General features: G+C 45.1%; 1 protein-coding gene across 10 annotated transcripts in view; it reads right to left on the reverse strand.

The window, feature by feature from the left end:
* LOC119956439 (inositol 1,4,5-triphosphate receptor associated 2-like) overlaps positions 1 to 12647 on the reverse strand; it is a 140966-nt gene that overhangs the window by 42758 nt on the left and 85561 nt on the right. For all 10 annotated transcript variants that reach the window (XR_005458638.1, XM_038783667.1, XM_038783670.1 and 7 more), the window contains one exon: positions 10510 to 10606. Coding sequence is in view for 9 of the 10 variants with exons in the window: in XM_038783667.1 (XP_038639595.1) it covers positions 10510 to 10606 (97 nt within the window). In the remaining variant the exon portion in view is untranslated. The remainder of the gene's footprint in view (positions 1 to 10509; positions 10607 to 12647) is intronic.

The following is a 12647-nucleotide window of genomic DNA, read 5'->3' on the forward strand; positions in this document are numbered from 1 at the left end:
CCAGTCTGTTTCACACTGTCCTCTCCAACTATATAGCCCCTCTCCTTTGTAAATACTGAAGAAAAGTACTCGTTCAAGACCTCTCCTATCTCTTCAGACTCAATACACAATCTCCCGCGACTGTCCTTGATCGGACCTACCCTCGCTCTAGTCATTCTCATATTTCTCATATATGTGTAAAAGGCCTTGGGGTTTTCCTTGATCCTACCCGCCAAAGATTTTTCATGCCCTCTCTTAGCTCTCCTAATCTCTTTCTTCAGTTCCCTCCTGGCTATCTTGTATCCCTCCAGTGCCCTGTCTGAACCTTGTTTCCTCAGCCTTACTCAGTTTCCACTCAATGTTTGGGAAGTTGAAGTCACCCATGACTACTACCCTGTGACTTCTGAACCTTTCCAAAACCTGTTTCCCAATCTGTTCCTCCACATCTCTGCTGCTATTGGGGGGCCTATAGCAAACCCCCAACAAGGTGACTGCTCCTTTCCTATTTCTGACTTCAACCCATACTACCTCAGTAGGCAGATCCTCCTCGAACTGCCTTTCTGCAGCTGTTATACTATCTCTAATTAACAATGACACCCCCCACCGCCTCTTTTACCATCCTCCCTAATCTTGTTGAAACATCTATAACCGGGACCTCCAACAACCATTTCTGCCCTTCTTCTATCCAAGTTTCCGTGATGGCCACCACATTGTAGTCCCAAGTACCGATCCATGCCTTAAGTTCACCCACCTTATTCCTGATGCTTCTTGCGTTGAAGTATACACACTTCAACCCATCTCCTTGCCTGCAAGTACTCTCCTTTGTCAGTGTTACCTTCCCCACTGCGTCACTACACGCTTTGGCGTCCTGAATATCGGCTTCCTTAGTTGCTGGACTACAAATCCGGTTCCTATTCCCCTGCCAAATTAGTTTAAACCCTCCCGAAGACTACTAGAAAACCTCCCTCCCAGGCTATTGGTGCCCCTCTGGTTCAGATGCAACCCGTCCTGCTTGTTCAGGTCCCACCTTCCCCAGAATGCGCTCCAATTATCCAAATACCTGAAGCCCTCCCTCCTACATCATTCTGGCAGCCACGTGTTCAACTGCACTCTCTCCCTATTCCTGGCCTCGCTATCACGTGGCACCGGCAACAAACCAGAGATGACAACTCTGTCTGTCCTGGCCTTTAACTTCCAGCCTAACTCCCTAAACTTGTTTATTACCTCCACACCCCTTTTCCTACCTACGTCGTTGGTACCAATGTGCACCATGACTTCTGGCTGCTCACCCTCCCCCTTCAGGATCCTGAAGACACGATCCGAGACATCCCTGGCCTGGCACCCGGGAGGCAACGTACCTTCCGGGAGTCTCGCTCGCAACCACAGAATCTCCTATCTATTCCCCTAACCATTGAATCTCCTATTACTATTGCTTTTCTATTCTCCCCCTTTCCCTTCTGAGCCCCAGAGCCAGACTCAGTGCCAGAGACCTGGCCGCTAGGGCCTTCCCCCGGTAGGTCACCCCCCCCCCCCCACCAACAGCATCCAAAACGGTATACTTGTTTTGAAGGGGAACGACCACGAGGGATCCCTGCACTGTCTGCCCAATAGTTTTCTTTCCCCTGACTGTAACCCAGCTACTCTTGTCCAGTACCTTGAGTGTGGCTACCTCCCTGTAACTCTTCTCGATAACCCCCTCTGCCTCCCGGATGATGCGAAGTTCATCCAGCTCCAGCTCCAGTTCCCTAACACGGTCTCTGAGGATCTGGAGTTGGGTGCACTTCCGCAGGTATAGTCAGCGGGGACACCGGTGGTATCCCTCACCACCCACATCTTACAGGAGGAGCATGCAACTGCCTTATCCTCCATCCCTTCTTACTTTACAGAATATAGCCGCCCTGTAGACTAACTGGACCTCCGCCCTCCGAATCTGCTTCCAGTCAGCTACACTCTGTAAACTCCTGGCTCCCTTCTCGCTCTTTGTGGAAATGAAATGAAAGGAGTACCTTGCTCTCTCCTCACCTATCTCCCTCAAGTCACCAAACTCTCACTGTAGCACTCAAATGCACCAAGTGCAGCACTCCAGTGCAAACAAAGTCTGCACTGTAGCTGGATCCTTTTTATACTGTGAATCTAGCCTCTGGAACATGTATCTATATATTGCCCTTTATGCCCTCAGGACATTACTAAGAAGCACAATCACCTGCCATGTTTGGAAGTTAAGCACCAAAGTTACACACAATAAAACCCTACAAATAGCAATGAGATAAATAACCAGGTAATCTGTATTCAAGAATTAAATGTTGACCAGGTCATCAGGAAACCTCCCCAGCTCTTCTTCAAATGCTGTCATGGATTTTTTTATATCAATCAGGTGGGTGGCAGTAGGACGGTTCTCCCTCTGTACAGCACTGGAATGTCAATATACATTATCTGCTCTGATCTCTGGTGTGGGGCTTGAATCTCTGGCTCAAAAGCAAGCCAGACTGAAATATAACAAAACATACATATTATGTAAAAGTATGTATGGAGATGCGGATGGACTCACTTGGAGCATCCGCGATGCTGAGGAGGTCGTGGATAGCACGTTCAGTGAGTTGGTCACACCGCAGATTATGATTGGTGAGGGAGACAGGGAATGGGTGACCAAAAGGCAGAGAAAGAGCAGGAAGGCAGTGCAGGTGTCCACTGCGGTCATCTCCCTCCAAACAGGTATACCGTTTTGGATACTGTTGGGGGAGATGACTCACCAGGGGAAGGCAGTAGTAGCCAGACTCATGGCACCGTGGCTGACTCTGCTGTACAGAAGGGCGGTAAAAAGACTGGCAGGGTTATAGTCATAGTGGATTCAATCGTAAGGGGAGTAGACAGGCGTTTCTGTGGTCGAAAACGAGACTCCCGAATGGTATGTTACCTCCCGGGTGCACAGGTCAGGGATGTCTCAGATCGGCTGCAGGACATACTGAAGGGGGAGGGTGAACAACCAGTTGTCGTGGTGCATATAGGCACCAACAATATAGGTTAAAAAATGGGATGAGATCCTACAATCAGAATTTATGGAGTTAGGAGATAAGTTAAAAAGTAGGACCTCAAAGGTAGTAATCGGAGGATTGCTACCAGTGCAACGAGACATTCAGAATAGAAATTCAAGAATAGTCAGAATGAATACGTGGCTTGAGAGATGGTGCAGGAGGGGTTCAGATTTTTGGGACATTGGAACCGGATCTGGGGGTGTGGGACCATTACAAATTGGATGGTCTACACCTGGGCAGGACTGGCACCAATGTCCTAGGGGGTGCTTTTGCTAACACTGTTGGGGAGGTTTTAAACTAATGTGGCAGGGGGATGGGAACCAGATTAGGAAGTTAGAGGTCAGTAAACAGGCAGCAACTAAAGCCAGTAAGGTACTAGATAATAAACTCATTGTGACTAAGGGGAAGAGTAGACAGGGAAGAGATGATGAACGCAAATGGACAGATGGTCTGAGGTGCATTTGTTTTAATGCGTGAAGTGTAGCAGGTAAGGCAGACGAACTTAGGGCTTGGATTAGTACCTGGGAATATGATGTTATTGGTATTACTGAGACTTGGTTGAGGGAAGGGCAAGATTGGCAACTAAATATCCCAGGGTATAGATGCTTCAGGGGGGATAGAGAGGGAGATAAAAGGGGTGGAGGAGTTGCATTACTGATCAGAGATGATATCACAGCTGTGATTAAGGAGGGCGCGATGGAGGATTCAAGCACTGAGGTACTATGGGTAGAGCTAAGAAATAGGAAGGGTGCAGTAACATTGTTGGGACTTTACTACAGACCTCCCAAAAGCGAGTGTGAAGTAGAGGTACAAATATGTAGACAGATTATAGAAAAATGTAGGAGCAATAGGGTGGTTGTGATGGGAGGTTTTAACTTCCCCAACATTGAATGGGACTCATGTAGTGTTGGAGGCGTAGATGGAGCAGAGTTTGTAAGGAGCATCCAGGAGAGTTTTTTAGAGCAGTATGTAAATAGTCGAACTCCGGAAGGGGCAATGATCCCGGCCAGGTGGTTGAAGTTTTAGTCGGTGATTACTTTGGGAATAGCGATCACAATTCCGTATGTTTTAGTATACTCACGGACAAAGACGAGAGTGATCCTAAAGGAAGAGTTCTAAATTGGGAAAAGGCCAAGTATAACAAAATTCGGCAGGAGCTAGGGAATGTGGATTGGGAGCAGCTGTTTAAGGGTAAATCCACATTTGAAATGTGGGAGTCTTTTAAGGAAAGGTTGATTAGAGTGCAGGACAGACATGTCCCTGTGAAAATGAGGGATAGAAATGGAAAGATTAGGGAACCATGGATGACAGGTGGAATTGTGAGACTAGCTAAAATGAAAAAGGAAGCATATATAAGATCTAGGCGACTTAAAACTGATGAAGCTTTGGAGGAATATTGGGAAAGTAGGACAAATATCAAACGCGCAATAAAGAGGGCTAAAAGGGGTCATGAAATATCTTTGGCTAACAGGGTTAAGGAAAATCCCAAAGCCTTTTATTTGTATATAAGGAGCAAGAGGGTAACTAGAGAAAGGATTAGCCCACTCAAAGACAAAAGAGGGAATTTATGCTTGGAGTCAGAGGAAATGGGTGAAATTCTTAATGAGTACTTTGCATCGTATTCACCAAGGAGAGGGACATGACGGATGTTGAGGTTAGGGATGATGTTTAAATACTCTAGGTCAAGTCGGCATAAGGAAGGGGGAGGTTTTGGGTATTCTAAAAGGCATTAAGGTGGACAAGTCCCCAGGTCCGGATGGGATCTATCCCAGGTTACTGAGGGAAACGAGGGAGGAAATAGCTGGGGCCTTAACAGATATCTTTGCAGCATCCTTGAGCATGGGTGAGGTCCCGGAGGACTGGAGAATTGCTAATGGCGTCCCTTTGTTTAAGAAGGGTAGCAGGGATAATCCAGGGAATTATAGATCTGTGAGCTTGACGTCAGTGGTAGGCAAATTGTTAGAGAAAATGCTGAGGGATAGGATCTATTCACATTTGGAAGAAAATTGACTTATCAGTGATGGGCAGCATGGTTTTGTGCAGGGAAGGTCATGTCATGCAAACCTAATAGAATTCTTTGAGGAAGTGACAAAGTTAATTGATGAGGGAAGGGCTGTAGATGTCATATACATGGACTTCAGTGAGGCATTTGATAAACTTTCCCATGGGAGGTTGATGGAAAAAGTGAGATCGCATGGGGTTCAGGGTATACTAGCTAGATGGATAAAGAACTGGCTGGGCAACAGGAGACAGAGAGTAGTGGTGGAAGGGAGTGTCTCAAAATGGAGAAAGGTGACCATTGGTGTTCCACAGGGATCTGTGCTCGGACCGCTGTTGTTTGTGACATACATAAATGATCTGGACGAAGGTATAGGTGGTCTGATTAGCAAGTTTGCAGATGATACTAAGATTGGTGGAGTTGCAGATAGCGAGGGGGACTGTCAGAGAATACAGCAAAATATAGATAGATTGGAGAGTTGGGCAGAGAAATGGCAGATGGAGGTCAATCCAGGCAAATGCGAGGTGATGCATTTTGGAAGAACCAATTCAAGAGCGGACTATATGGTCAATGGAAGATGTACAGAGAGATCTGGGAGTTCAGGTCCATTGTAGCCTGAAGGTGGAAACGCAGGTCAATAGAGTGGTCAAGAAGGCATACAGCTGAGGGGGGAAGGGGGCGGACAATGACTATGTTTGTTTGTTTATTTAATTTTAATTTATTTTTAAGTTCTTTTGTTGTTCATTGGGGTTGGGGAGGTGGGGGGATGTGATATATGCGTCGATACGGTCTGGGGGTGTTACAGTTATTATGGGTTACTTCGTTGCATTTCATTGTTTGTCGTTATGTTTTATATTTTCTGTAAAAAATTCCAATAAAATTATATTTTAAAAAAAGGCATACAGCACGCTTGCCTTCATCGGATGGCGTATTGATTACAAGAGTCCGCAGGTCATGTTACAGTTGTATAGGACTTTGGTTAGGCAACATTTGGAATACTGCGTGCAGTTCTGGTCGCCATATTACCAGAAGTATGTGGATGCTTTAGAGAGGGTGAAGAGGAGGTTCACCAGGATGTTGCCTGGTATGGATTGTGCTAGCTATGAAGAAAGGTTGAGTAGATTAGGATTGTTTTTGTTGGAAAGATGGAGGTTGAGGGGGGACCTGACTGAGGTCTACAAAATTATGAGAGGTATGGACAGGGTGGATCTAATAGAAACTTACAAGATAATGAATGGCTTGGATAGGATGGACGTAGGGAAGTTGTTTCCATTAGCAGGGGAGACTAGGACGCGGGGGCACAGCCTTAGAATAAAAGGGAGTCACTTTAAAACAGAGATGAGGAGAAATTTCTTCAGCCAGAGAGTGGTAGGTCTGTGGAATTCATTGCCACAGAGTGCGGTGGAGGCCGGGACGTTGAGTGTCTTTAAGACAGAAATTGATAAATTCTTGATTTCTCGAGGAATTAAGGGCTATGGGAGAGAGCGGGTAAATGGAGTTGAAATCAACCATGATTGAATGGTGGAGTGGACTCGATGGGCCGAATGGCCTTACTTCCGCTCCTATGTCTTATGGTCTTATGTATAGCAACAAGCTTCTTCCAAGAGTGGGCGTGTCAATTACAAGGGGTCACGATTTCAAGGCGAGAGGGGGAAAGTTTCAGGGAGATATGCGTGGAAAGTTCTTTACGCAGAGGGTGGTGGGTGCCTGGAACGCATTGCCGGCGGAGGTAGTAGAGGTGGGCACGATAGCGTCATTTAAGATGTATCTCGACAGATACATGAATGGGCAGGGAGCAGAGGGATACAGATCCTCAGAAAATAGGCAACAGTTTTAGATAGAGGATCTGGATCAGCGCAGGCTGGGAGGGCCGAAGGGCCTGTTCCTGTGCTGAAATTTTCTTTGTTCTTTGTTCTCACATCCCAAAGAACGCTTTAATCCATTTACAATATTTTAAAAATGTATTTATTTATTAATTGACAGGATGTGCGCGTCGCTGATTAGGCCAGCATTTATTGCCCTTTTCAAGTTGCCCTTCAGAAGTTAACGCTGAGTTGCCTTTCTGAATCACTGCAGTCCCTGAGATGGAGATACACCCACTGTGCTGTTAGGGAGGCAGTTCCAGGATTTGCCCCAGAAACAATGAAGAAATGCCAATATATTCACAAGTCAGGATGGTAAGTGAATTGGAAGGAAACCTCCAGGTGGTGGGGTTCCCAGGTATCTACTGCTCTTGTCCTTCTAGATAGTAGTGGTCCTGGGTTTGGAAGGTGTTGTTTAAGGAACCTTGGTGAGTTAGTGCAGTGCATCTTGTAGATGGTACACACGTCTGCCACTGTTCGATGGTGGGGGAGGGTTTAAATACTTGTGGAAGGAGGAGCAATCAAGCGGACTGCTTTATCCTGGATGGTGTTGAGCTTCTTGAGTGTTGTTTGAGCTGGACTCATCCAGACAAGGAGAGAGTATTCCATTACATTCCTGACTTGTGCCTTATAGATGGTGGACAGGTTTTTGGGGTGATGCACTATCAATTACGACGAGACGAGAGTAGAGTGTAATCGAGGCTTTATTACGCAGAGATCTGTAGCCTCCCGCAGCTGCTGCCAAAATGGCTGCAGCTCGAAGAGCCCACACATTTATACTCCGCCTACTGGGCGGAGCCAGCAGGCAGGGATCTACCCCTGTACTTGCCTTACCGTAATACACCTCATATGCGATATATACAACTGTGGTGACTACCACATGGGGGAGGTCAGATGAGTTATGCACCATAGGATTCCAGCCTTTGAGCTGTCCCGGTACAGACTAAGCCAGTTCAGTTTCTGATCAATGGTAACCCCCAGGATGTTGATTGTGGGGAATTCAGCAATGGTAATATCATTGGATATCAAGGGCGATGGTTAGATCTTCTCTTGTAGGAGATAGCCATTGCCTGGCACTCATGTGGCGCAAATGTAACTTACGACTCGTCAGCCTAAGCCTGGATATTATCCAGGTCTTGCTGCATTTGGACATGGGCTGCTTCATTATCTGAGGAGTTGTGAATGGTGCTGAACATTGTGCAGTCATCCGCAAACATCCCCATTTCTGACTTTATGATGGAAGCAAGGTCATTGATGAAACAGCTGAAGAAACAGCGCTAGGACACTATCCTGAGGAACTCCTGCAGTGATATCCTGGAGCTAAGATGATTGACCTCCAACCACCTCAACCATCTTCCTTTGTGCCAGGCATGACTCCAACCAGCCGAGAGGTTCCCCCTGATTTCCATTGACTCTAATTTAGCTCGGGTTCCTTGATGACATACTCGGTCAAATGCTGCCCTTATGTTAAGTGCAGTCATTCTATAATAATAAGAATCTTTATTAAAATAATAATAATCGCTTATTGTCACAAGTAGGCTTCACTGAAGTTACTGTGAAAAGCCCCTCGTCGACTGTTAGGGAGGCGCAGATTCGCATCCCAGCCCTAGGTCACTGAGCATGTGGAGTTTGCACATTCTCCCTTGTCTACGTGCATTTCACTCCCACAACCCAAAGATGTGCAGGTTAGGTGGATTGGTCACGCTAAAATTGCCTCTTAATCAGAGAAAAAATAATTGGGTACTCTTAAATTTATTTTTAAAAACACTGCAATGAAGTTACCATGAAAATCCCCTAATCGGCCCACTCCAGCGCCTGTTTGGGTACACTGAGGGAGAATTCAGAAGGTCCAAATTACCTTACAGCACGTCTTTTGGGACTTGGGGGAGGAAACCGGAACATCCGTAGGAAACCCACAGACACGGGGAGAACGTGCAGACTCCGCATAGACAGTGACCCTCACTTCATCTCACTTCTGGCATTCAGCTCTTTTGAACTAAGGCTGTAATAAGGTCAGGAGCTGAGTTACCCTGGTGGAATCCAAAATGAGCATCCGTGAATTATTGCTGAGTTAGTGTCGTTTGATAGCACTGTTGATGATTCCTTCCATCACTTTGCTGATGATGGGAGTGTAGACTGGTAGGGTGATAATTGGCTGGGTTGGAATTGTCTTGTTTCTTGTGTACAGGATACACCTGGGCAATTTTCCACATTGCCGGGTAGATGCCGGTGTTGTAGCTGTACTAGAACATCTTAGCTAGGGGTGCAGTAAGTTATGGAGCACAAGACTTCAGTACTATTACCAGAATATTGTCAGGGCCCATAGTCTTTGCAGTATCCCGTGCCTTCAATAGTTTCTTGGTATCACAGGGAGTGAATCGTATTGGCTAAAGACTGACATCTGTGATGCTGGAGACCTCCGGAGGAGATCAAGATGGATCATCCACTTGGGTCTTCTGGCTTAAGATGGTTGCGATTGCCTCAGCCTTGTCTTTTGCGCATATGCGCTGGGCTCCTCTATTATTGAGGATAGCGATATTTGTGGAGCCTCCTCCTCCAGTGAGTTGTTTAATTGTGCACTACCATTCACGGCTGGATGTGGCAAGACTACAGAGCTTAAATCTGATACGTTCATTGTGGAATCACTTAGCTCAGCCTATTACTTGCTGCTTATGCTGTTTGGCACACAAGTAGTCCTATATTGTAGTTTCACCAGGTTGACACCTCATTTTTCGGTATGCCTGATATTGCTCCTGGCTTGGTGGTAATGGTAGGGTGGAGGATATGCCAGGTTATGAGGTTGCAGATTGTGGTTGAATACAATTCTGCTGCTGCTGATGGCCCACAGCTAGATCTGTTAGCATGGTGGTAGTGCCATACAATACGATGGAGTGTATCTTCAATATGACATGTCACAGAAGTGGTGGGGCAACATCAGAAAGCCCAGGTCTTTATGTCCCAGATTTCAGGTACAAACCTTTCCTCCAAATCCTCAAGTATCTCCAGCTTTTGCTTGTTGGATTTTGATGGACCTAAGTGTATTTCCATCATTTTTTGTTTTATTGCATCATGGCGCTCTTTAACTATTGTATTGAGCATTATGCAATCATCAGTACACAGGCAGTCTTAGGAATGCAAAACTCAGAATGGGCATGTAAAATTTATGAAATATGAAAGCAACCAATGCTCCAAAACAAATAAATCTTCCTTTAGCTTTAATCAACATCAGTAGAGCTTGATTGGCTCAGTTAGTAGCACTGCTGTACTGAGCTACAATCTCCAGGTTCCAGTCCCAAGTCTGGACTTGTTGACCATGGAAGCAGTGTTCATGTGGCTCAAAGTAGGGTGTCAATCAGTCTCTAAAATCCTTCCGTTTCCAAACGGAAAAAGTGTGAAAATATGCAAGACAACTTACCTTCAACTGGCATCTTTACAGAGACGCATCTAGATTGGTTTAGAACTCAATGATCAGTTTTTCCATTGGGTCATGCAGAAAATAAACTCAACATCAAAATCAGCTAACCAAATATGAAAAGTTGAGTGATGATCCCACTCTAAGGACCTCCTTTCGGTTATGGGATTGACACGTACATGTCTATGTGAATTGTTCTCATTGAGTTCTACACATAATTCCCACCTGCTGAATCTCTTCTATTTCTAGTTGCAGCGAGTGTTCTGGAGCTCTTACGGGAGCAGTGGCACTTTGTAATTCAACACTATGCAGACCACAGGCTCTGTAGGTATGAAAGAAAAGAGATGAGGTGTCCTAGCTAATAATCAGCCCCCAATCAAAATCACAGAAAACACATTATCTGGGTATTATCACATTGAGCTTGCTGTGCAAACTGCTGCCAGGTTCCTATTTTACAACGCGAGTCCATTGCAAAAGTACTTTATTGCCAGTACAGCACTTTGGGATGACCTGTGGGTCATGAAAAGCATAATCTAAATGCAAATTGTTCCTTTCTTTTTCTCATGTTCCTATATAGATGAATAAATGTTTCAAGGCTCAAGTTTCTGTAGGTGTATACGCCTGCAGGAATTCAACAACTTCCCTCCATCATAAGATCAAAAGTAGGATGTCCACTTATAATTACACAGTATTCAATATAATTTCTGATTCCTCAAATACTGAGGCAGTCCATGTGCACATGCAACAAGACCTGGATAATGTTCAGACCACAGGCAATGACATAGAAAATAGGTGGAGTAGGCCATTCAGCCCTTCGAGTCGGCACCACCATTTAACATGATCATGCAAATTCAGTATCCCACTCTCGCTTTCTCTCGATGCCCCTTGATCCCTTTAGAGGCAAGGGCCACGTCCAGCTCCCTCTTGAAAATCTCCAACGAACTGACCCCAACAGCTCTCTGTGGTAGAGAATTCCACAAGTTCACAACTCTCTGAGAGAAGAAGTTCTTCCTCCTCAGTCAGCGGCGTGCAGAGGTCTGGTGATGCCCGGGGCAAATCTTGATTATATGCCCCCAAAGACTCAAGTATAAGGCCTAATATACTGAGAAATATTATGAGAAAGGAAAACATTTTGAATATATAAACACAGATGAAACATGAAATAAACGCTTTAAACATAGAACAGTACAGCACAGAACAGGCCCTTCGGCCCTCAATGTTGTGCTGAGCCATGATCACCCTACTCAAACCCACGTATCCACCCTATACCCGTAACCCAACAACCCCCCCCCCCTTAACCTTACTTTTATTAGGACACTACGGGCAATTTAGCATGGCCAATCCACCTAACCCGCACATCTTTGGACTGTGGGAGGAAACCGGAGCACCCGGAGGAAACCCACGCACACAGGGGGAGGACGTGCAGACTCCACACAGACAGTGACCCAGCCGGGAATCGAACCTGGGACCCTGGAGCTGTGAAGCATTTATGCTAACCACCATGCTACCCTGATTTATTCAATTTTAATATTAATCAATCAAATTTATTAAGTTCTTTTCCCCAAATGATACCTCCTGTCACAAAACACCTGAACTACTTCATTTTTTACATCAGCTGTGAGAAATTCTTTTTCAATGCTTATTAAAGCCAGGTTGGTCAGTCGCTCCTGTGACATAGAAGACCTCAGATATGTTTTTATTAATTTCAGTTTTGAAAATGACCTTTCACAGCTTGCGACTGAAAATGCAATTGTAAGCAGTAATCTGTATGAAACACACAGCGTCGGAAAGACATCCCTCCCATACTGCAGTAAAGACTCCAGAGCATCTTTAGGATCAGGGGGAACTCTAGTCCCTCCAGCTCGAAGGAGCATCACAAAATCAATAATTTCGTCATATAACTGAATTGCAACCACATCATTGTCATAATAATTTGCAAAGTCTGAACATTCCTTTTTTAATTTCTCTCTTTCTTGTTCATCTCCACTGATAATTTTGTGCAATTTATATCATAGACTTGCAAATTAGTGGTATCTGTATTCAAATATTAGCATGTTAAGGAATAAATGTCTCCTATTCCGAGATTAAATGCCATAGCAGTCCTCTGATCATCCAGGCTTCACTCTTACTACATCCCACGTAAATATTTCATTAAATATCACCAAAAAACCTATAAAAAACGTAGTTGCACCCGTTCTAGAGCTATTCACTGACCTCTTTATCTTTGCCATCTCTAAGGTATAGGACGGCTGCCTGAGGTTAAATTGCGCTGTAAGTTAGTCAATTTCCCCTTAGCGCTGGAATTCTAGGGATATTGTTCTCTTCTTCAGTCATTTTGCTTTGCAACACGGTAGCATAGTGGT

The sequence above is a fragment of the Scyliorhinus canicula genome, chromosome 23 (genome assembly GCF_902713615.1).
Source record: "Scyliorhinus canicula chromosome 23, sScyCan1.1, whole genome shotgun sequence".
NCBI classification, from domain to species: domain Eukaryota; kingdom Metazoa; phylum Chordata; class Chondrichthyes; order Carcharhiniformes; family Scyliorhinidae; genus Scyliorhinus; species Scyliorhinus canicula.